At 28.5% G+C, this 26,188-nt stretch overlaps 2 protein-coding genes across 3 annotated transcripts; one reads left to right on the forward strand and one right to left on the reverse strand.

The window, feature by feature from the left end:
- Positions 1 to 5,689: 5,689 nt before the first annotated feature.
- LOC111292770 (chaperone protein dnaJ 20, chloroplastic-like) lies at positions 5,690 to 6,558 on the reverse strand. Its single transcript, XM_022885333.2, has one exon. It carries the CDS (start codon positions 6,276 to 6,278, stop codon positions 5,766 to 5,768), a length of 513 nt encoding a protein of 170 aa, XP_022741068.2. The 5' UTR covers positions 6,279 to 6,558; the 3' UTR covers positions 5,690 to 5,765.
- A 15,838-nt stretch (positions 6,559 to 22,396) lies between these two features.
- LOC111291872 (inositol-3-phosphate synthase 1) lies at positions 22,397 to 25,631 on the forward strand. 2 transcript variants are annotated; one of them, XM_022883977.2, is made up of 10 exons: positions 22,397 to 22,826; positions 22,940 to 23,008; positions 23,104 to 23,239; positions 23,355 to 23,602; positions 23,709 to 23,935; positions 24,046 to 24,161; positions 24,315 to 24,491; positions 24,574 to 24,762; positions 24,895 to 24,957; positions 25,265 to 25,631. In XM_022883977.2, the coding sequence occupies exons 1-10, from the start codon at positions 22,639 to 22,641 to the stop codon at positions 25,382 to 25,384; spliced, it is 1,533 nt and encodes a 510-aa protein (XP_022739712.2). In that variant the 5' UTR covers positions 22,397 to 22,638; the 3' UTR covers positions 25,385 to 25,631. The 2 variants fall into 2 exon arrangements, with proteins under 2 accessions (XP_022739712.2, XP_089622503.1); XM_089766377.1 differs by lacking the exon at positions 24,895 to 24,957.
- Positions 25,632 to 26,188: the final 557 nt, after the last annotated feature.

Here is a 26,188-nt window from a genome sequence, read left to right on the forward strand (position 1 = left end):
TACTAAAGAAAGAATCATCCTTTAAGACCAAGGGCATTATGGTGCACATATTCATATGAATATGATGCATTCATAATTTTATTCCAAACGAACAGAAGCTCCTTCCTTACCAATTGAGCTAGCTAACCCCTTCTTGATATATCTTTTTTTTTGGTTAAATACATATTTGATCCTTGAACTTTTAAATTTTGGTCATATTGATACATAAAGAAATTTTTTATCAGATTGATACCTGAACTTTGATTCAGTAACTCAGTTTATCCCAAAATTTAACTCTTTTAGAAAAAAAAAATTGATATGTTTTAAATGGCCAATCAAATAACACTAGCTGTCAACAAAAATTTCACGTTTTCAATTCGATTTTTTTTCATGTGATTCAAAATCCACATCAGATATCAACCATAAAACAAAAAAAAAAAAATTTAAAACTTATTTTTTAATTGAGATAAAAAATTTTTCAAGAAGTTGCTTTCTTTGAAAAAGAAAGTTCAATTGATTAAGGTTTTTATGTGATTGGAGTGTGACATTTAGGATAATCGATTCAAAAAATATAATCAATTGGAGGTTTTGTGTTTAGGGCTACCATTTCAAAAAATGTAATCGATTAGGAGATTTTGTATTTAGAGCAATTTATGGGTCTTTGAAATTGGGGGTTTAGATTAGTGACAGTGTAGGTTAAAGGTTTGAAAGTGAAAACATAAAATCAACTCATAAAATGAGAAATTGATTCAGAAGTTAGGATATTTGACTGTAAATTTTAGAGGAGGCAAATTTCAATATTAACCCAAACTCAAAATCCAATTCAATGTCTAATATTGTTAAGTACCTCTTTTTATTTTAGGTAGCCATTAAATTTTTTCCCTCTATTTCATGGAATGGTGAAAGTGCAAATTGGAGCCTTTAGTCGACAATGACAAAAAAATTTTCTTGAATGATTTGTTGATTTTAAACTTGAGTTAGATTTACTCTCTGTCATTTAAAAAGGATCAAAGAAAGAAACAAAAAGATTAAAGCAGTTTCGCTAAATACCTAAAAAAAGTCATACGATTTCAAATCCTAAATACCCACATTATAATCCCTTTAATTTCTATCGATTATTTTTTCTTTTTCTTTTTTTTAAACTTTCAGAGAAGTTAGTTTTTTTTTTTTTGGTTAAAAGTAAAAGTATTAATTTTTTTTATATATTTGATGTGACCAACATGTTATGACGTGAAAAAAAATACAACTAAGGACATGAAATTTTGTTGAAAGTCGGTGTTATTTAATTGACCATTTAAAACATGTCAATTTTTTTAACGGAATTAATTTTTTGAATAAATTGACTTACGGAATTAAAATTTAAGTACTAATGTGAAAAAAAATTCTTTAAGTACCAATATAATCAAAATTTAAAAATTTAGGGCCAAATATGTATTTAACACATCCATTTTCTATCTAAAATTTCATTCCGGACCACCTGAAGATCCGAAGCAACAAGCATTACCATTCGCAGGGTTTGCAGCGTTTGCAGCGTTACATTTGCAAGCGAAAAGCGCAAGAATATATATATATTTGCCAAAGATGCGAATGCAATGGAATATATATACTGAGGACATTCCAAAAAGCTCATGACTGAAAGATACCAATTCCAAAGGTAATTAGTTCTAAAACACAAATTTGATTTCTTCGTAGTGATGCGCTAGTACTCTAAAGGGCCTCTCTTTCGTCTTGTTACTTTGAAAAGGAGATACAATGTGAACGCTTTGTTCGTTAATTAAGATATAAAAAGATAAAGGAAAAAAATATTTAATTTAATCATATTAAAGACTAAATACTTTTTCATTTTTATCTTAATTTTTTTTATTTTAATGCTCAAAATTTAAATCTTAACAAATTTAAATATTAAAAAAATTTCGATAAAAAAGAGTTATGATACATAGTCATAGCTTTGAACTATGAACATAACTTTATTTTTCGACTATTGATGAAATATGAATTTATATTTGATATACTGTCAGTATATAAATTTTATACATTATCAATGAATTGAATGATGCTATCCTATTAATAAAATGAATTAGATTATGACATCTCATTAATAAATAAATTTTTAAAAAAATATTAATTTTTGTATATTTATTTTAAAAATTAATATTTATTAATAAGATAATATCATCTGATTTATTAATAGTATATAAAATTTATATAATAATAATGTATCAAATATAAACTCATAAAATAATGTTCGCATACAACTAGCATTTTTAGTGAACAACACTAGTGGCTGATATATTTTATATTTTCAAAAGTCAATTATTCCTTTGCTCAACAAACAAATTGGCGATCGAAATTAAAAGAGGATGCCCATAAATTAATTAATTATTAATTATTAACATTAGTGTTTTGTTCATTAAAATCATTTGCGGGTAACTTTTACCATCATCATTATTATTATTATCAAGTGACAACACCAGCATGATCTTGGTTGTGAAAGGGCAATGCTCCTTTGTTTTATTCCTTCATTAAAAATGGTGCTTGCTTCTCATTCCCACCAAGGGTCAAAATCCAAATTCATATATATAAATATAAATATAAATATAATCGAATAGGAATAAAAATATTTAATTTGTTTACAATTAGAAATATGAGGACCAAAATTAGGAATCATTGTTGTTTGGTGTTAAGATTATCAATAACAAATCACTGCCATTTTGTTATTTTTAATCAATAATTAAAATGTTTAGCATTTAGAAATATGAGGACAAAAAATTAAGAATCATGGTTGTTTTGAAATTAAGATTGCCAACTACAAAGACAAATCACTCTTAAGAATCATGGATATTGGCAAAATTAGGTACTGAAAATAAATAAATAAATGAAAGCCACACGTCTTGGATTTTTTGCTAGGCCCATTGCTAATGTCTGGCCCAATTAGACAATGAAATTAAAATATAATCCATTTGGGCTTTTTGAAGCCCAATTGTGGTTCGTATTGGTAAATGACATGGGCATTTAGACCCACGTCTATTTTTTCGATTTTCAATCTCTTTTTTTTTTTTTTTTTTTCATGGGTTTGAATTTTGCACTCTAATATAGTTGTCACACATCCTAGAAAGTTTTTTTGGCCTTTACCACTATGAGATATGAGATTAACATTCATAGTACCAAAAAATATATATGAACTATTATTCTCATAAAAAAAAAACCTTTTATATTAAATATTTTTATTTTTTACTTTTTTTTAAAAAATTTATTTGGACCTCTAACCATCGTAATCTCAAATGAAACCATAATCATTATCTTCTCCAACATATTAAGATATATATATATATATATTTTTTAAGTTCCTAATTTATACTTTAAAATCTTTTTTATCTTACTATTTATTAGATTGTAGAAGACATTAGGCACATAAATTTTCTTGAATTTATATTATCAAGCGTCAATTCCCATAATATGTCAATTGATTCAAAAATTAATTAGTAATTTATTATGATACTTAAATGTTATTAAATCCATCTGAGTTTCTTTTCTTTTGATTTGGGAAAAAAAAAAAAAAAAGAAGAGATCAAAATCTAGTTTTTTAAACAAGAAATTGCATACACTTAATCAAGTGCATCTCTCTTTTATCTAGTTCATTCAATTAGGCGCGATGTTTCCTCACCCAATGCAATGCGAAATCAATCACTCATAAGATTTTTTGTCAAAAAGAGTGTTAATTTATGAGTAGAAAGACTAAAAAGTTAATGAAACATAAACAAATTGAAAGGATTAGTATCTTCATTATATATATATATATATATATATTTATTTATTTATTTATTTATTTATTTATATATTTATGGTTTAGCCAATAGAACACAATATATAGATAGAAATTTCAACCCTAAAAGATAGTTGTGCACATGTATATGTTAATTAAAGCAACGTAGACATTTTGCTAAGGAGAACTTTAGGTGATTTGAACATAACCACATCTCTTTAATTACAGCTTTTCTATAGAGGGTTTTAATGGGATTTCCACCAAGTCCATGCATCTCTTTATACTCTTCCATGAGCTCGTCTTTGTCTTGATAATTAAGAAGAAGCGTTTTTAGGTATTATCTTCTTCACACATGAAATAAAATTGAAAGGAAACACACTCACATTTGATGAAGAATCAATGGTTGGAATCGGCAGGAGTAATGGCCGAAGTCGACAAGGCTGCATCTTCTCTATTGGATATCTCTTTCTTCCTCTTCCATCTCTCAATTTCTTTCAATAACAAGCCTTTGCTTTCCTCATCATCTCCCTCATTTTCCTTCGTTCGAACTTGCTTTCCCTTCTTGATCTTGTATCCTATACTAAAACACATTATACTTTTTTTTTTTTCAAATAAGACCCACAATTTTGATTGGAATGAAAGAAAAAGAGACAGATGAAGCTTTCTTCTAAGAATTTATTACATTTTGTTACATTTGCTTCTTGTTGCTAGAGTTTTTGTCGACTATGGCGACGAATACAAGAAATGAAGATCACTTTAAGGATAAGCAAGCTCACAAGCTTTCAAGTTAGAGAATTGATACAATTACGCCCAAATTAAGGATTTTTATTGTCAGCCTTGTTTTAGGCAACTTGGCACAAACTTAGCCTTTTACCATTGGTTTTATTATTTGATAATTATTTGGTTGGGAACTCTTTGTCATCAAGACTATAATTAGAAATCAAGAGCTCCGATCTCAAACTTGAAATTTTGAGATTGGAATTCCTGAGGAGAGCAAAAGATTCATTAAATAAGAGAATTATTTTGGAGCCTAAAAGTGATCCAAAGTTGATATATTATATATTAATAAAATGTTAAATTCTTAGTTTTAATAATAATGATTCAGTTTGTGATAATTTCATATATAAAAAATAGTCTAAAATCATATATATTAAATTTTTAATTGAGATTTATTTTTAAATATTATAACAAATTAAAAGGTAATTTCATATTTTTAGATTTTTTTATTCTAATGGTATATCTTGTTCATGAGAAATGATTGTATGAAACAATTATGTTACGTTAACATATATTCCTTTCATTTAAATCATGTCATATAATCATATTATTAGATAAATTAATTATTTATTATAAAATAATTAATTAATCTATTAAAATAAATACTTATCATTTAATTATCATAAGTGATGTATAATAAATAATTATTTTTTAAATAATATAATTGCATAATATATAACTTGGCCTGCCAATTTAAGAAATAATCCATGACCCATATGAATAGTTCCATCCTTTTAAGAAAGTTAAAAAGATTGAAGGGAAACGGGGAATTGGATTAGTCTTTTCTTACCAATATGCTGCTCTTATATATATATATATATATATATATATATATATATATATATAAATATATATATATAGTATTTAGCATTATTTGATATATATATTATTAATATATAAATATTATATATTGTCAGTAAATTATATAATAATATTTTGTTAAAAATTAATTTTAAAATTTTAAAAACATAAATATTTAATATATAAAATATTTAAAAATTATTTTTTTATATAATATAATATTATGTAATTCATTAATAGTGCATTAAATGTAAACTCTTTCTATAATATAATATGCCGCCCACGTGGTGAATTAATTAACACAAACCCTTAATTTCTTAATTGTCAATTGTATGAAAACAAAAAAAGAAGGATATTTCCACAAAAGAAGAAAATTAATATATATGAAAAAAAATAATTAATACAAAAATTATTATAAAAAAAAAAAAACCAAATTCATCTTTAATTATCTCTGCCGCGACCTATTTTTCATCCTCTGCATTCTAACATGAGATCGTTTCTTCAGTCCATCGACTTGTTTTTCCCAAGCGTCTCTGGGAAATTTTGATCTTCTTTCCTCCATCAAACAATTCCAAACTCCATACCCAATTGGATCAACCAAACCCAAGTCATAATCATACATTTTACGAGAAACTGGATCCGAAAGTGTCTCGTAAGCCATTTGAAGCTCAAGAAATCGCTTTGTGGATTCTTCTTTGGCTGAAGGAGGGCAAACATCGGGGTGGTATTGAAGAACCATTCTTCTATAAGCCTTCTTTATTTCAGCTAAACCTACATTCTCAGAATCAAGAGAAAGAACTTCATAAAAGTTGCTCTTTCCTCTTTGCATGGCTAAATTATCAGCCCTACATGATATAGCTTGAACCTTGTTATTATAAGGCTTTTGCTTGAACCCGAATTTTGATGTTGTTGAAACCATTTTGCTCAAATTGATATTCATTTGCATGGAAATCTCCATATGAACGTGCTGCAGTCTAATCAAGGCAAATCCGTCGATTCCTGCCAAATGTGCAGGGATGGCCCCCGAACCTGCTGATGGCTGTTTCAGAAACGAAAGACAAGATTGAGGTATGAGTAAGCTCTGAATGAAGATATTCGATTGAGCTGAAGGTCGTTAAAGTCAGCTGATTTATTTATATAGAAACACCTGTAGTTTCTTTATCGTTTTTTCTTTAGGATTTTAGGTGGAAGAGAGAGCGTTGAATGCAGTTTTGTCGTTAGGTAGCCGTCCTTGGCTTTGTTAGGTCGTCTTGTCTTTGCTTTCAAGGTGCTACCAAGGTTCCATGCTTGCATCTGGTCATCACACCCCATCTATATTTAATATAGAATCAGATTCTTTGAACCTAAGTTTCCTTTTGCCTTTTCAAATTTGATACACGACAAGAAAAAAAAAAACTATTATGAAACACTTATTTCACGTTATATATTATTTTTATTATATATATTATTTTTATTATATTATGTTACATAATTATATTATTAAAAAAATTCATTATTTATTACAAAATGGGTTCTATAATCTATCATTATGTGTGAGAATTAATCAAGAGGAATTACTCAAATATTATAACAAAAAAAAAAAAAGGAGATTGTGTTAGAAAGTGATGATGACAAAAGAGACTTATATATGGATCAGATTAAAGAAAAGATGTATTAAACAAAATTTAAGAACGTTTTACCATTTAATAGAAAAAGAATTTATGTAGAGATCGTAACAAATTATTTTGAAAAATATATTTGTTGATTCATGAAAAATTATAAACAAGAAAACTCATCTTAAAATGGAAACTTGCAGCAAAGCTGCACGAACTTTTGCCTTTGCCGGCCAACCTGTTAATAAATTCTTTAAAACTCTTCACCCATTTATATTTTATTCTCCAAAAAAGATTCATCCGAACAATATTAACCAATATAAATTAGATTATTATTTTATATTCCTTAGCAGCTTTATCTGTAATTGTCATATATTATATTGATTAAGCCGACGCATAATCCACATTGCCATGGCAGGAAAGCAGAAGTTCTTGGTTGTAGGTGGTCAAATTTAGTACTACAAAACTTACCTAAAATTTAATTTCTAGTAAATGAAGAAATTAATCCATGAGAAAGTCAAAAATCATGTGGGAATTTGAATATTTTTGGTTATAATATAGACTTATTTTTAATTCTCCATCCTAAGGTCTTGCCTTTGACCGGCCCATTCAGGGGCCGGCCTTGTATAATTTTGTGGAAAATGTCAGCTATGGTTGGTGTTAGGTTTTTGACTCTGAAGTAGTTGCTAAATCATTGGAGGTGACTATTCAAATATATGAAAAAATGATTTGATGCTAACAGTTATTTGATTTGTTAATAAAATGTTGGACTTTTAATTTTAATTATAAGGGTTCAAATTCTAATAATTTATAATAAAAAAAAAAGTTTGGTATAATGTTAAATTTATCATATTTAACCAGTGATGTGTTTTGTTTTCTTAAAAAAAATAAAAGGTATTTTTAATAGATGTTTATAGTGTTTGTGGTTAATTAAAATTTTATGTTAATAATATTTTTTTCATTTAATGCACTATTGTAATCAAATTTAATAAAAAAATAATACATTTAGCTAAAAGCTACTACAAATGTAAATCTATCCAAGGATAAGCTACCCGCTCAAGTCCAAGAATCTGTCAATATGCGGAAATTTTAGACGAAAATATTAAATTCATTAAACAAATTTAGATTAAAAAAAAAATTAGACCCATTTAAAAAATGGGTCGGACCTTAGGTTCAGCGTTAAGGAAAGCTTGATCTTTGGATGGGGCAAACGGGCCAGCACAACTTTTCAGTTGCCCCAAATCAAACAAGAAACCAAATGGGCCTATAGAAATTGATGTTGGCAAATAATTTTAGGCACCATAGTTGAGAAATTATCGTATTTTCTTCATACAAATCATCACGAGTCTTCATATAAAATTCCACTAAAATCAGGAAAAAAAATTTATATATAATATTTATTTATTATAAAATTTTAATTGAATTGAAAAGTGAGTGATTTTCGTTGAGGTAGAATCACTGTTACATTCGATGCATTTTTACCAATCCATCGAGTTACAGGAAAAGTAATCAACTGCTGAGCTTTCTTGACCTGTGTTTTGGAGCTGTCTGGCTTTTGTTCTTTCTGATTAGACAGTAACATTAAGGATCCAACGTCTTTCCATGTGAAAACGTTAATAAAATTTGTGTAGTCTTTTGTTTTGAGGGACAAAATCATTTAAAGTAAAAACATATCAATCTTTTTTCTTGAGAATGGGTCCAGAAAATTTTTTATATTGGGACGTGTACCAACCACCAAATTTCATGAAAAAATCACTTGTTTCAATTCATTTATGCTAGAAAATACTATTTCTTTTTTTTAAAAAAAAAATTTAATATAAATAAGTTATTTAATATATTATACTTAATAATTTAAGATAGATTACTAAAAATCAGAGATAACCCTAACAAGCTATTTCTAACCAGATTCGAACTTAAATTTTTTTATTGAAAAAAATAAATTTTAATTAATTAAATCAATCAATTATTAACTTTTGTAATCTAATTAAATGTTTAATTTAACGATTTAAAATTTAATATAATTATATAATATAAATTTAATATGAAAATAAAATATAAAAATAATAAAAATTAAAATTTTAATAATTATTATATATAAATTTAATAAAATTAAATATATATTTTATATTTTATATTAATATAATATATAATATATAATTTTTATATAAAATATAATATAAATATATAAATTTTAATATTTTATATAATATAAATATACAAATAGTTAAATCTATCAAAAGCATTGAATTTTCTGGATTCCCCAGTGTCCTTGAAATGCCAATAGTTCAAGATGGTTTGTATTTTCTATGAGAATTTGATTGATTTGGACCTAAGTTGACTCTAGCTAGCTGGATGCTAGAAGTTAGTAAAGTTTTAGTTGTTTTTCCCTTACATTATCATCAACTGAACTGGACACTTGGAGCTTTAGATTTCATTTTAGAGGAATCAAGTTCACATCATAAATTAAATAAGGTACGAACCTGTGAGACAAGGAGGGTTATCTCCCAAGTTAGAAAATATAGTTGATAATAACCTATTGCAGACTTTTTATGTTGAATAAAAGACATATTTTACAATATTGTTAAGTTATTCAAAAAAATTTTGGTTACTGATTAAATAATTTCTTGTGATACCCCCACCATGCTACCAAATATTCTTGATAATTGACCTTTGTTTCTTAACATGCAAGCATTTAAAAGCAAAAAATAAAAAATAATTCTCATTTTAGATTCTACACTCTTCTAAAACAACCAACATAAATAAATTAAAACTTACTATGTCAAGATTATTTTTTTCCAAAATTAATTACTTGGTTTTCGATAAACTTGTATTGTTACTAATTACTATGTATTAAGCTTTAAAATAGCTTTGTTCTTAACAATGGCTAGCATGATGGAACTGCTGATACTTTTTTTTTTTTTGGCAAGAATCCGCTCATACTATTTAATTAATTAGCATCATTATAATTCATAACTAGTGTTATTGTTATATTGTATGTAATAAATAGTATTTATTATCTCTAAATTTTTAGATGAATATCAATTTAATCCTTGTACTTTCAAAAATCACTTGTTAATCTTTATATTTTTAATATTTTAATGAAATAAATTTTCTGTCTATAATTCTAATAAGCATGACCTTAAATTTTCATTTGCACTATGTGTTTGAGCTCATAACAATTTTAGTAACTTTCAAAATTCACATACAAGTTTTCAAAATTCTATTATAGCCCAAAACAATTTTAGCTCTTTTCAATTAAGTCACTAGATTAAGAAGTGAGAATGTGAAATGAGTGCATGTAATACTGTTCTAGAAAAATAATAAAATAAAAATCCAAATATTCAAGTTTTTAACACATCATGCATGTCATCAACAAATGTTTACAGGTGGAATTAACAGAAATATTGAAAGAATGAATTTTTGTTGAAATATTAGATGCATAATGACTTACAAGTAACCATTATAGAGACCAAAGTGTTATGTGTGGCTCAAAGTTTAAAGACTTTGTTGCTATTTACTCTACTATTTCTATAATTTATTAGAATTTTCAAGGTTTTTGATGAAGTTAATTTGAAGATAAGGAACTTTCAACCATGCACTAATTGACCATATTTACAATTAGAAAGGTTTAGATAGATTGATAGAGCGATTGTTGATAGTTGGTGAGCTTAAAAAGGAAGAAAACAATAACAAAATAGGAATCCATTCATGTGATAATTATCATGGTGTTTCTTTAAACAAGGTGGGGTCTTTATATGAAAGCGAAATCTATATATTTACCTATGCCTATGGACCACAATGAAATTAATTTCTACCCGCACAATGATTCAAAGGAAAAAGATGAAGAAAAAGGGAGAAAGCAAAACTTGAATGATATACCTCCTAATCCAAGAACCTAAGGCTTTATTTATAAAGAAGATAAAAATTTATAATCATTTTCTTAATTAATAAACTTTCTATATACTTACCTATTATCATCATCTCTAAGAGGCAAAACATGGCTAAATCATTGCCTCAGAGAAATGGAAATTGGGAGATAGGTGGGCGTTGGCTTTCCCTCTCTCTGGAGGGGCTAGCAAACCTAGCAGATCGAGTTAGCTGAGACCACGTTATTTTACATGTACTTTTCGACTGAGAATGGCCACCCTATGTACATGGTATTCACATTACCACACAGCAATCTAGTGGTGGATGGCTCTTCAGTGACAGATCCCACTCATGTCCTTTGAATAAACAAGCATGATTGACGAGTCTTACCTTTAAAAAGTTGTAAACACTGTATTATTATTATTATTATTATTATTATTATTATTATTATTATTATCTTTTTTTTTTCTACTTTTTTTGTCAAGAGTCATCGTGTATTAAATGCATTAAAAGTACTACCATCATAGCTATCCGACATTTTTATCCAACTTAATAATATTGATTTCGATTACTCAAAAAGCTTTATAAATAGAATTATTTTTTTACAAGAAATAAAAATAAAAGATCCACGAAAAAAAATATTGAAAAATGAAAAACCTAAATTCAAAAAAAAAATATTTCTTCGAATTAAAAAAAAAAAACTCAAAACCCAAATCAATCAAACAAACACAAGCCAAGAAACCACAACCTTTGAAAAAGGGGATCTCAACACCAAACACAAAAACAAAAAAATTACACAAAAATTATTTTAGCCGAATTTTTTAGACTTGATTTGCATTGTTTGTAGTTATTTCTTATAAAATTTTTATAAGCTCGTATCTGTGTTAAGTGGGTTGAAGTGAAGATTTTGAGGTTTTTTTGGAATTTTTTTGACAGCCAACAACGATGACCAATAGACTACATAGCACACCGACACCAAATTCTAGGTTTGGGGTTTTTGGACGCTACTTTGTTTTTTAGATAGATAAGTTATCTCTTTTAGAGAAAGAAAAGGACAAAAAAATGAAATAAAAAATTTTTTTGGGCATTTTATAATGCTGAAAAAAGAAAACAACAAAATGATGTCGTTTACGGTAAGGAAAAAAAAATAAAAAGTAAAACGGCATCATTTTAACTTTTGAAGATCCGCATTCGACTCGGGATATGCACAATGACCCGATAACCCCTTTTCCATTTTGATCATTGACTAATTCAACAAAACTGGCCAGACTGACATTCAACGATTCGATTCAAGTAAAAAAAATATTTTTGAATTATTTTTTTAATATTATTTTTGTTATTTTAAATTTTATCATTAATATTTATGTGTGTTAAAATATTTAAATTTATTAGAATAAATTTTTGTTGTTTTTATAATAATGTTTAGAAAAAATGAAAAATAAATAAAATATATAACTAGAATTTTTTGTAATTTTGTTAAAATTTGAAATAAACCTTATAAAAAATTATTAATGATTGTAATACTAATAATAACAATAATAATAAATGGTTTCTAACCTTTGAAAATTTTTTAAAAAAAAAGAAAGGAAAATAACAAAAAAATAACTAATAAAAATAATTAAAAAAGTAAAAATATAGGAAAATCAAATTTTTACTTGATGATGGGATTTAAAGGTACTCCAAGTAGCAATACATACCAAATATCTAGGTGAAAATATTTTTTTTAAATTTTATCAATGTATTAGAATATTTATAAAAAGTTTTTAATACAATAAAAATTTTTCTTTTTTTGTTATAAAATAGTAAATAAAAATTAACTAGTTTGTTAAAAATAAAATAAGATTACGATGCATGCTCATGATGAAAAGATGTTGATGTATATATTTCAAGATAGTCTTATAGGTTCTACAGCCAAATGGTATGTTCAATTAGACAGGACTCATATTCATTCCTAAAAAGAGCTCATAAGGGCATTTTTTACACATTATAAGCATATCATAAATCTGGCCTCAGATCGTCTACCTCTGTAAAACAAAAAAAAAAAGGTAACAAAAAACTTCAAAGAGTATGCACAAGATAGAGAAATGTAATCGCATAAGTACAACATTTCCTTACCAAGAAAAAAAATAATTGTCTTATTTGTGAACACCCTAAAAGCACCTTACAATGAAAGATTGATTGATAATACAACCAAAAATTTTATAGATATAGTGATATTATGTAAGATTATTGAAAACATCATAAAAAAAAATAGCTCGATAAAAGAGAGACAAGTGGAACAAAAAAAGATAAAGCTTCCAAGAGAAAACATTAAGCTCAAGCAGAGAACTATATGGGGCAATAGTTCAAAAATTTCACTCCATACCCCGTACCAATATACCAAACCCACTAGCCTCCTACAAACAATGTGACATCCATTTTCCATCCATATCAGTCATATCAGTCAGTACAATAACTAGCCTATCTACCCCATTTTTAGTCATCTTTTTGGACACTCACCTATATATACAATCATCCTATTGCATTTACCAAACAAGAATAGAGACCCAACCCATGTAGTTGTTCAAGAGTCCCAAGAAATACCCAATAAAAAATCACTTTTGACCATATCTTTATGACATACATAAATTTGTATCCTCGCTTTGTGGAGAAACATTTACTAGCCTCTATTATTGTTGAACCTTTGAAATCTCTGTGTCCTAAACGGTATGATCCCAATGCACATTGTGATTATCATTATGAAAACCCATGCCATTCTACTGAGAACTATACTACTTTAAAGCACAGAGTGTAAGGTTTGATTAACGAAGAGGTGTTAAACTTTGTACCAGCCAATAAGGTACTTCAAATGTTAATGAAAACCCCTTATCAAATCATATTAGACTAACAATAAATGTTTTAATTGATGAGCAAACATGCTATATAAAAAAAAGGATAGATGAAATCAAAACTTCAATGGTTAAGGTGTTTGAAGCATTAATAAAAAATGATATGTTAAAGTCAATAGAGCCTCACAAATGTTCAGAAATGATTAACTCAGCCAAGAGCTGCAACTATCACAAAGGTGTTTTAATGCATTCTATTAAAATTTGTGACCAATTTCATCAAAAGATATAAAAATTGATGGATATAGGTCAGATAGAGTTTTACAAATAAAAAAAATGAGATAAAAGCTAAAATGTCTACCATTGATTCAAAGAATAGGTGTGCGCGTAGTTTGGTAACTATCTAATATGATAAGATGCCAATCCCACGGTCAAAAATGCTCATCTTTCAACCAATAGTGACAATTAAAGTCTTTATACCAAAATAATAAAATAGTATCATAAAAGTATGATTGTAATGTCTTAGTCAATCCAGATGCAGCAAACATAACAAGCATAAGAGATGTAACCTGGAGTGCAATATTACACTCTAAAAATGCTAAAAAAAGCCAAGAAAGAAAAAACAAAGGTCTGAAGAAAAAAAAAAAAGTCAGAGTAATTCTGTGGCAATCCCTGATAAAGAATATCAAAATTTGATCTTTGAGAATAAAGCTTGTGAATTTTTAAAACTGATAAAACATAATAATTATAGCGTGGTAGAGCAAATGAATAAGATGCCAACTAGAATTTTGCTATTGTCATTGTTACTAAGCTTAGATTCATACCGCAACACTTTATTGAAAGTACTAAATCAAGCATATGTATCTATAATGTATCTATCGAATATGTGAAATAGCTTGTCGACAATCTGACAATCTCAAACTATATTTTTTTCAATAATAAAGAGATTTTTCCAGAAGGTTGAAAAAGTATCAAAGCTCTTCACAATACTGTAAAATGTAATAGTCATATAATGGCTAATGTTTTGATCGACAATGGCTTATCAATTAATGTTATGCCAATGAATACTTTGGCAAAACTACATGTTGATAGATCTTAAGTGAAGTTTAGTCATATAATAGTTTGAGCTTTTGATATGACTCAAAAAGAGGTGTTAGGAGATATAAAAATGCCATTGCAAATTGTCACTTACACTGTTAATATGAAATTCCAAGTTATAGATATATCATCTTTATACAGTTACTTGTTAGGTAGGCCATGAATTCATATGACAGGTGTTGTTCCATTTCTCATTACATTAAAAGTTAAATTAATTGTTGATGAAAAGCTTACATACGTAGTAGTAGAAGAAGATTTACTTATAATCCAATCGATAAATACTTCTTATGTGAAAGTGACAGATAAAGTCCTGGAGTGCTCTTATAGATTTTTTTTTAAATTGCCAACACAATATATGTGACTAAAAGATCTAAATTATAGTCATTACACCTGTCTACAACAACTAAAATGATTATTAAGTAGTTTACTAGATGAGATGGTAACCTATAGTCGAACTTGGGAATAACCTATAAGGAATCATAAAGTCACCAACAATATATGATAAGAAAAATATAATTGGCTTAGGGTATAAACCAACAATAAGGGACAAAATGAAAATGATGAACGAGAAAAAAAAAGACAATGGCTAATCTCAGGGGATATGAGCTAGAGTCAGAACCGATGATCATTCCTTACCTTTATAATTCTTTTCGTTCAAAATGATGTATTTATCCAGACCCATTTGAAGCCCCAAGTGCAGAGTTAAGGGAAGCATTTTCTGAGCTGGCTATTCAAAGAATGAATAGGGAAAAAAATAAAAGCTAAGATGAAGAGATGTTCGTGCACCCTTGCCCTTCGAATTTTGAGTTGAACAATCAAAAAGTCATAGAGCTGTATATTATCTTTAAAACTTTTAAAAAGTAATGTACTATGAAATTTTAAATCCTTAGTTACTCTCTATAAGCATTAAGAGATCTTTTGTGGTGTGTTTATAGTTGTCATTTTAATAAAATTCTTAAAAGAAGCATCTGGATTTCTTTTATGTGTTTTCATTTTCATTTATTCGATCCATTTTTCTTTTCATTCTGCCTTAATCATTTTCTTGCTATTCCACTTTTGTGTACTAATATTCTCTTCATCTCACCCCTTGCAGGGTCCTAATAATGAACATAAAAATAATCATGACAATAATCTCATATTTAATTTTGAAAACCCAATTCATGTTAATGAACTTAATCATGAAAAAAATTTAGATAATTACACATTACCTCCTGATTTGTTGAAATTAATAGAACACGAAAATAAGCCAATTAAGCCCCATCAAAAAATTATTCAATTAGTGAATTTTAGGGATGATGAAAATAGAAGTAAAGTTAAAATTAGTATATCTTTTTCACCAACTGATAAACAAAGGTTAGAAGAATTGCTCCAAAAATACATGGATGTGTTTACATGGTCCTACTAGATATGTCAGGACTTAATACTGATATTATAGAGCACAAATCAGATTGTAAGCTAATATAGCAAATACTGAAGTGCATGAAGCTAGAGATGCACCTAAAAGTTAAAGAGGAGGTGAAAAAGCAATATGATGATGGATTTTTGAAGGTAACAAAATATTCTGAATGGGTAGCCAATATAATGTCTGTTTTCAAGAATGATAGAAAGGTGAGAATGTATGTCGATTATCGAGATCTAAATAGAATGAGTCTCAAGGATAATTTTTTTCTATCCCATATCGATACCTTAGTGGATAATACTGCAAGACATTTCACGTTTTCTTTTATAGATGACTAGAATCAGATTAAGATGGCTTGGGAGAATATGGAGAAAATAACATTTGTAAATGCATGGGGGACATTCTGTTACAAAGTCATAACTTTTGGATTGAAAAATACTGGTGCTACTTATCAAAAAGTAATGATAATTCTCTTTCATGACATAATACATAAAGAGATAAAAGTGCATGTGGATGATATAATTACTAAATCTCATGAAGAAAAAAATCATGTAGTTAATCTTTGAAAGTTATTTGATAGGTTGAAAATATTTCAGCTGAAGTTAAACCCTACCAAGTATATATTCGAAGCTAAATAAAATAAAAAAAAACTATTAAGCTTCGTGGTTAGTGAAAAGGGAATAAAAGTGAATCCAAACAAAATATGTGCTATTTAGAACTTATCCCCTCCTCATACCTGAAAAAAAATGTGAGGTTTTATGAAGAGATTAAATTATATTACTCATTTCATCTCTCAACTCACCTACAAGTGTGATCCCATTTTCAAGCTTCGTAGAAAATATAATCCAAGAGAATAGAATGATAAATGCCATGAAGCTTTTGATAAAGTCAAAAAATACTTATCAAATCTACCTGTGTTGGTGCTGTCAATTTTAGAAAAGCCTTTGATTTTATACTTAACAGTGTATGAAAATTCAATTGAATGCGTGTTAGGGTAAAGAGATGAAACCAACAAGAAAGAACGAGTAATCTACTACTTAAGCAAAAAGTTCATTGATTATGAATCCAAGTATTTGCTATTAAAGAATATATGTTGCGCACTAGCCTAGATAGCTCAAAGGCTCAAGCAATATATGTTTTATCATACTACTTAGCTTATAGTGAAATTGGATCCTATCAAGTATATTTTTGAAAAGCCTTTATTAACAGAAAGAATAGCACAATGGCAAGTTATGCATTTAAAATATGATATTGTCTATATAACTCAAAAGGCAACTAAAGAAAGTGTAATAGCCAAGTTTCTTGCTGATCATGTAGCCAAAATTTATGAACCAAAGAAGCTAGATTTTCTTGATGAAGATGTGATAGTCATTGAAAAGAATAAATCTATTGAGAGGTCTTAAAGGATGTATTTTGATGAAGTTGCTAATGTTATGGGTCATGGTATTGAGACAATTTTGATATCTCCCAATGGACATTATTATCCCATCATAGCTAGATTAAATTTTAACTACACAAATAATGTGACTGAATACGAGGTTTGTGTTATAGGTTCACAAGCAGCAATTGAAAGGAAGATCAAACTATTGGATATGTTTAGAGGTTCAGCATTAGTCATATATTAGTTACAAGGTGAATGGAAAATGAGAGATTTAAAATTGATCCGATACCATAAATACATCTTTAAGTTAGTCAAGCAATTTGAAAAAGTTCAATTCGAGCATTTGTCTAGAGAAGAGAACCAGATTGTTAATGCATTTGCCACTTTGGCTGCAATGATTATAATAGATGCAAATACCAAAGTCCATCAAGCTGGACATGAAAGATGTACTAGCACATTACTTAGGTATCGAAGAAAAGGTTGATAAAAAGTTATGGTATCATAATATTCTGTAATATATCAAATGTCAACAATACCTAGAGCATGCAACAAAAAATGATAAAAAGATCATTAAAAGGCTAGCTATGAGTTTCTTCCTTAATAGAGATATTCTTTATAAAAGCTGCTAAGATCAAGTGCTTCTAAGATGTGTAGATGTAGTTAAAGCAAAAAAAAATTCTTGAAGAAATACATGATGAGATTTACGGGGTACATGCAAATGGTCATATAATGATTAGATAAATTATGAGGGCTGATTATTATTGATTGATGGCTAAACTGGTATTGATAGGTCCGGTTCAAGTAAAAAAATATATTTTTTAAATTTTTTGATTTATTTTTTTAATATTATTTTTTTATTTTAAATTTTATCATTAATATTTATGCATGTTAAAATGTTTAAATTTATTAGAATAAAATTTTATTGTTTTATAATAATAATTAGAAAATATGAAAACAAAAAATAATAATAATGAAATATACAGTTAAAACTTTTGATAATTTTGTTAAAATTTGAAATAAACCTTATAAAAAATAATAATAATAATAATAATAATAATAATAATAATAATAATAATAATAATAACAATAAAATGGTTTCTAACATTTGATAAATTTTTTTTAAAAAAGGAAAAATAAACCAAAAATAATTAATAAAAATAATTAAAAAATTAGTAAAAATATAATAAAAAAATTTTATCCGATGATGGTATTCAAAGCTATTCCAAGTAGTGATACTTACGAAATCTCTAAGTGAAAAGATTTTTTTAAAATACTACTAACGTATTGGAGTATTTATAAAAAATTTTCTCTTCTTTTTTCTATAAAATAGTAAATAAAAATTAACTAATTTGTTAAAAAAAATAACAAAAAATAAGAAAAAAGAAATTTTATCCTATGACAGAGTTCTAAAAGTATTGCGAGTAGAAATGCTTTATAAAATTTCTAAGTGAGAAGATTTTTTCTAAATATTACCAGTGTATTGGAGTATTTATAGAAAATCTTCAATATGATAAAAATTTCTATTTTTTTCAAAAATTTAAAAAATAAAAACTAATATTTTTAAACAAAATAAAATATATGCATCAACATGTTGTCATTTGTATTGCATGCATATTTTCATTTTTATGGAAAGTAAATATGAACCTCCGATGATGAGATTCTAAGGTATTATGAGAAGCGATATCTAAGAAATTTTTAGATGAAAAAAAATTCTTCTAATATTACCAACGTACTGAAACATGTTAAGAATTATTTTAATAAAATGGTTCTAATTTATTTTTCTCAAAAAAAATAAAACAACAACAATAATAATAAAATGAATAAAAGAAGGCAAATAAATTATCTTTCAAATATCGAAACTAAGATTGTTTTTTTCAAAATCAAAAGATAACGTGTCTTCAATTTATATCATTTTAAACGAGTGCTGTAAGGGTGCCAATCTTTCTTCACATATAACTGATTCTTAAACTCAAACTATTTCGTAACTCTAAAATTATTTTTATAATAAATTTTAATTAATCTTAAAATTTTATTTAAAAGATTTGTTTTAATAAGTGACTAATTATACTTAATAAAAAAATTGATAACGACTCTTTTTTTATTTTTTTAATTTTATTTTTAAATTCGTCGGACGACTCCAAAACCATTATAAGAACAGGCCATATGATGCATGACTTTGATGATTTTGATCTTTGAAATCCATTCTTTGCATTCAAATAAAGGTTGATAACTATTCATCGACTTTGATCGTCAATCATTAGAATGTGAATCAATTTTTGCATGGATGTCGTGGTAAAATTATTATGTAGGGTCTAGATTGATCGATTCCTATCGAGTACAGAAAAAACAGAGTAGTGGAGTACACAAGCTGGCTACTCTATTCCAACACTACACGCATGTGTTACCCATGTCGTTTTGTCTTCATTATTGATAATGATAAGGTAGAAATTTTGAAAATTTTAAGCTTCGGATCAAAATCTTTCCATATATGAGTTTATTTTAATTTGACGTGAATTTGTTACTTGCATTTCCAAATTGCTTCTATATAACAGGAATAAGGGTATTGTAATGGGAAAGAGAAAAAAATCAATGAATTTTCTTTGCTATCTTAATGATTTTGAAGTTTTTGGGGCTTTATTTTTACTAGCTATGCTATTTGTTTCATTACTTTTGTTTTGAATTTTTGTATTTATTTAGGTGACATATAACTATTGAATAAATTTTAAAAAAAATGAAGTCTACATTCATTAGTAAATCAAGTGATTGATAAATAAAATCTTATAACTAAATCAATATATTATCATCACATCAATATGAATAACATGTTGACAACAAAAAGTGACAAGACAAATAATATTTTTTATTTTTACTATAAAAACAAAACTTACTTACCTATACATTAGATCAAAGTAATCCTCCAAAAATTTTGTTTGCAATTTTAAGTCAAATCAAATTTGGCTTTAATTTTGATTTGAGAGGTGATTTTGTAAGTTAATTTTAAATGTGAGATTAGTTATGATAAGAATGTAAAGAAAAAAGGGTTAAAAAGATCTTTCACATATATTAAAGCTATCCCAACAAATCATTTAAAGCCATTTGTAAAATTAAAACATAATTAAAAAATAAGTGTATTGTGGCATTTATATTCTATACTCTACTATTATTTTGGAATGTAAGATAGATGAGATTATATTTGATTAATTAAAATGTCTAATTGAATGACATGTGTCTTTAATTTAGAGATTTTGATTGGATAAAGTTGAATGATTTATAAGACACATAGGATATGATTTGTAAGTAATTGGTTCGTTGATACTATTTACTAATTTTTTTTTTATTTTAATTACATGAATCTAATTATTCATGAATTTAACTATCTTTGAACTTAATTAAATTCATGGTATTTATGAATCTAATTAATTGTGAATGAATGTGTATGTTTAAATTTAATATTTTGAATCTAAATTCATAGCTAATTTTGAGTAGTATTAATAACCATGAATCAAACTTAAATTGCATGAATCTAACTATTTATAAATTTATCAGTTCATAAATTTATGGTATCCATAAATCTAATTAATTGTGGGTAAATGTATTTATAATATACATGTATTTAATTAATGTGAGTAAATGTATTTAGTTAGTGTTATTTAAGTTTAATGTATTTATAGTATTTGTGAATTTAATTAATTGTGAGTAAATATACTTAGTTATTAGTGTTATTTAAATTTAACATACAAATATTCATGAATCAAATTTAAATTGTTGTATTTTAGTTTTTTTTTTCATGTTTGAATATGTGTAAAAATATAAGCTTCTTATTTATATCATTAGAAATTAAATTTTAATTTTTTTAATTATGCATCGATTGAGTTTTCGATTGAATTACTTTATTAATTTATCTACATTAAATATTATTTTATAAATATCTATTTTATATTGAACAAAATTATGATCCAAGTGAAATCAAATAAATTCTTCTAGAATATACTATAACAATCCCCATTTTTTTTTTTTTACGTTATTATTTAGGGTAAATTGCATTTAAGCCTAGAATTCATTGATAACCATCCAAAACCCTTTTTAATTGGATTTAATCAAATTGGATACTCGATTAAAATGGGGCCACTATAATTTAATTTTTCATTATCACATGAGGACAAGTATGAGAAGTACCATGATTGCCCTAAATTGACATGAATAAAACCCTTAAAACTTTGGAAAGGAGAATATTTTTAAATAAAATACAAAACTCTAACTCGATTTGAGTGTGCTTAAAGTTTATTATTAAATTCTTTAAGCCCCTGATTGTAGCAGACAATTATGGGATCTTTTTCACCAAGTTGGATTAATTAAATAGGCTGGATGATTCTGAAGTACTTTTAAGTTTATTTTTCAAAAAAAAAAATATATATATATATATAATAATTCACATATTTTATTTTAAATATTTTTACTACAAATTTTATTTAGTTTTAAATTCGGAAATTCCCAAATAGTATGCCCGACAAGATTACATCAATAGTTAAAACGGTCGCAGATGGTCCCACTTGACGGTTGAGGAGAACATCACACCTCAAGTAAGAGCGTAAACAGCACGAACCCTTCAGCGTCCGCATTTTGCCACCGTTTTTGCCACCTTATATAAAGCGCGTTCGTACAGTTCCCAAAGAACGATCATCTCATTCAATCAATCCGGTCACGGGTTGCAGTCAACGCATTCCCTTCCAGTACCTTCTCTAGGGCATGGCCCCGCACACATCGAAAACTCCCAACAAAACTTTTCTTTCCCAAGATTACTCCATGTGTAAAATCGAACACACGTGGCACAAATGACACCTCTTCCTCACACTTGCCTCCCATGCTAAGATTCAATGGTCCTTTAAAAAAAAAATGAAAAGAGAAAGAAAGAACAGAACAGGCACAGATGCCTGGCCTTCGTAGGCCATCAACCATTGAAATAACGCCAGTGTATTGCTCAGTAGACATTTCCGCTATATTTCCGCTATAAATAAACTTCCTACTGCCAAGCCATGGAGCACAAAAAATTTTGTAAAAGCTTTTAGACAAAAAAGAGAGGGCAGTTTCTTTAGTTTGGGTTTAATTGCTGTTCTCAGTTGTTTTCTTTTTTGGGTTTGAAGAAAAACATCGGCAAGATGTTCATTGAGAGCTTTAAGGTAGAGAGTCCAAATGTTAAGTACACAGACAATGAAATTCATTCTGTGTACAACTATGAGACTACTGAGCTTGTTCATGAGAACAGGAATGGAACCTATCAATGGGTTGTTAAACCTAAGACTGTCACATATGAATTCAGAACTGATATCCATGTCCCTAAACTAGGGTTAGAATCTAAATTTCCCAACATTTCCTTTTCCTTTTCTTTTGTTTTTTTGGTTTTTCTTTCCTGGGTTTGTTTTAAAATTTTGGTTTTTTAAATCATTGTTTATGTTCTAGGGTGATGCTTGTGGGATGGGGAGGAAACAATGGTTCAACCCTGACTGGTGCTGTTATAGCCAACCGAGAGTGAGTCTATTTTTCTTTTGATTCTGACTGCTTTTGATTGTTGAATTTTCTTTTTGTTTATTGATTTTTGAGGTATGGCTAATGGATATTCGCAGGGGAATCTCCTGGGCCACCAAAGACAAGGTGCAACAAGCTAATTACTTTGGTTCACTTACTCAAGCATCAACAATCCGAGTTGGGTCTTACAATGGAGAGGAGATTTATGCTCCATTTAAGAGCCTTCTCCCTATGGTATACTATGAACTGAGATTTCGTTTTAATTATAGTATTATCTGTTTTAGTCAGGGAATTTTAATTTGTTACTTGTTATAGAAACTAAAAACAAATAATAATTAAATAAATACAGGTGAACCCAGAGGATATCGTCTTTGGAGGGTGGGACATAAGTGACATGAACCTAGCTGATGCAATGGCTAGGGCCAAGGTCTTCGACATTGATCTGCAAAAGCAGCTTAGGCCCTACATGGAATCCATGGTTCCACTCCCTGGAATCTACGACCCTGATTTCATTGCTGCCAACCAAGATGAACGTGCCAAAAACGTCATCAAGGGGACCAAGAAAGAACAAGTTCAGCAAATCATCAAAGATATTAGGTACAATCAATTCTAAACTCTAAAAGTATTTTGTTAGGCTGAAAAGGTTATGATCTTGTTGTAACACAAGTAGCTGATTTTTTAACAATTACTTGTGTTGTATCAGGGAGTTTAAGGAGAAAAATAAGGTGGACAAGGTTGTTGTACTCTGGACTGCAAACACTGAGAGGTACAGCAATGTCATTGTCGGACTAAATGACACCATGGAGACCCTCTTGGGTTCTTTGGAGAAGAATGAATTAGAGATTTCTCCTTCCACTTTATACGCTATTGCTTGTGTTCTTGAAAATGTTCCTTTCATCAATGGAAGCCCACAAAACACCTTTGTTCCAGGTTCTTAATTGAGCTGAGCTATCTCCTATTTCTTTGAAATGTCATTAGAAATGTAATAACCCTTTAGAAGTGAGTATTTAAGGCTTTTAATTTGCTATTGTTATGTCCAGGGTTAATTGATTTGGCTATTCAGAGGAACTGCCTGATTGGAGGAGATGACTTTAAGAGTGGCCAAACCAAGATGAAATCTGTCTTAGTGGATTTCCTTGTTGGGGCTGGTATCAAGGTATAAATCTTTGAACTTTGACATTTTCACCATAATTTGTAAACTAGACAAAAGGTACCAACATAATTGATTTGGTTGGTAAATTATGTTCCAATAAAGATAATAAGATGACATTGATGGGTAGTTGTACTAATGTTAATGATAAATTAACAGCCAACATCAATAGTGAGCTACAACCATCTGGGAAACAATGATGGCATGAATCTATCAGCTCCGCAAACCTTCCGTTCCAAGGAGATCTCCAAGAGCAACGTTGTTGATGATATGGTCTCAAGCAACGGAATCCTTTATGAGCCTGGTGAACATCCTGATCATGTTGTGGTCATCAAGGTAATAAGTTTACCCATCATGTTGTAGTCTCCAAGGCTTTTGATTGGTCTTAAGTGTGTGCTTTGTCTTTCTTGTATTATAGTATGTGCCATACGTCGGAGATAGCAAGAGAGCCATGGATGAGTACACATCAGAGATATTCATGGGAGGCAAGAACACCATTGTGTTGCACAACACATGCGAGGACTCCCTGTTGGCTGCTCCCATCATCCTAGATTTGGTTCTCCTTGCTGAACTCAGTACCAGGATCCAGCTCAAAGCTGAAGGAGAGGTATGCTTTCGTTTTTATTTACTACTCCATAAAGCTCCAAACTAATATTCTGATGCGATCAACATTGTGGGCTCTTCTTGTTGGACCATTAATTTTTTATGCGAAGTATTGATATGCACTTTCATTTTGCAGTGCAAGTTCCACTCTTTCCACCCTGTGGCTACTATCCTCAGTTACCTAACAAAGGCCCCTCTTGTGAGTCCAAAAGATGCTTTTGTCTATTCCTTTAACTCTGGCCAATTAAAAATACTTTACGATGCTTCCTTCTGATATATTTCATGTGATCATCAATGATTTCATCAAAAACTGCTTCTATCTATTTCACATGAAGCGTCTAGTAAGGGGGACAGAATTTAACTAAAATTTGTAAACTTTAATGCAAGAATGTGAATAGAATCAATGAAATCACAAGAATTATAAGTTAGTGAGTAGGAACTGTTTACTCCGCATTAATTGTATCTATTAAAGATGACTGATAATGACATTCTTTTGGCAAAAACAGGTTCCACCAGGCACACCAGTGGTAAATGCACTGTCAAAGCAGCGTGCAATGCTGGAGAACATACTGAGGGCCTGCATTGGCTTGGCTCCTGAAAACAACATGATTTTGGAATACAAGTGATGAGAGAGAAAAGTGAAACAAGCTTTGGTTCTTAGAACTTTAGGACCATTTTCCCTTTCTCTTTCATTAAAGCTGTGGTTTATGTTGTCACAGATTGTAATGGTTGTGTGATGGTTTGTCGTTGGTGTATTATGTTTTTTTATTCTCTTTCGGATGGTTCTCATCATTGTAGCTTCTTGATGTAGCTAATCTTGAGCAAGCACCTCTTTCGTGGAAATAGATATATGATAATATGAAAGTTTGTAAATGTGTTTAGAATGCACCATCTCTTATAATTCTGATAGTTCTGCCTTGCTGCTGCTTGGCTGTTTCTCTAATTGAACTATTATATTGGAAAGAAAACCATCATCTCAGGTTTTCTTGGGTAATATACCACTCCAAACCTCAACCATTAAAATAGTTTTGATGGGCAAAATGAATTTTGCATCCATTCTACTCAACAGATCCAATAACTTTTCATTATCTCAATCAGAGCCTAAAAAGTATACTCAATTATATTAACTAATTTCTTGTTTCTTTTATATGTATCCTTAATGTTCGTCTATTTTCTCCATTCTTTTTCCTGTTTGGTCCGGGATTTCTTTGAATTGGAAAATGCCATTTCTAATTGGTTTGATTGATGCATGCATCTTTGGGGTAGAATAATAGGAAGGGCAAGTCTTTTCGCCAAAAGTAAAAAGGGTAAATCAATTTGAAAATGGTCCCTGCATTTCACCTTCCTTCAGCGCCAGACAAGTGAGCTCTTAAGACTATGGTACAGGGGGCACATGATGGCCACATTGAGGTCCACAAGTTAAGAATTGA

The sequence above is a fragment of the Durio zibethinus genome, chromosome 10, assembly GCF_047325235.1.
Source record: "Durio zibethinus cultivar Kanyao isolate XHJ-2024 chromosome 10, ASM4732523v1, whole genome shotgun sequence".
Taxonomy (NCBI): domain Eukaryota; kingdom Viridiplantae; phylum Streptophyta; class Magnoliopsida; order Malvales; family Malvaceae; genus Durio; species Durio zibethinus.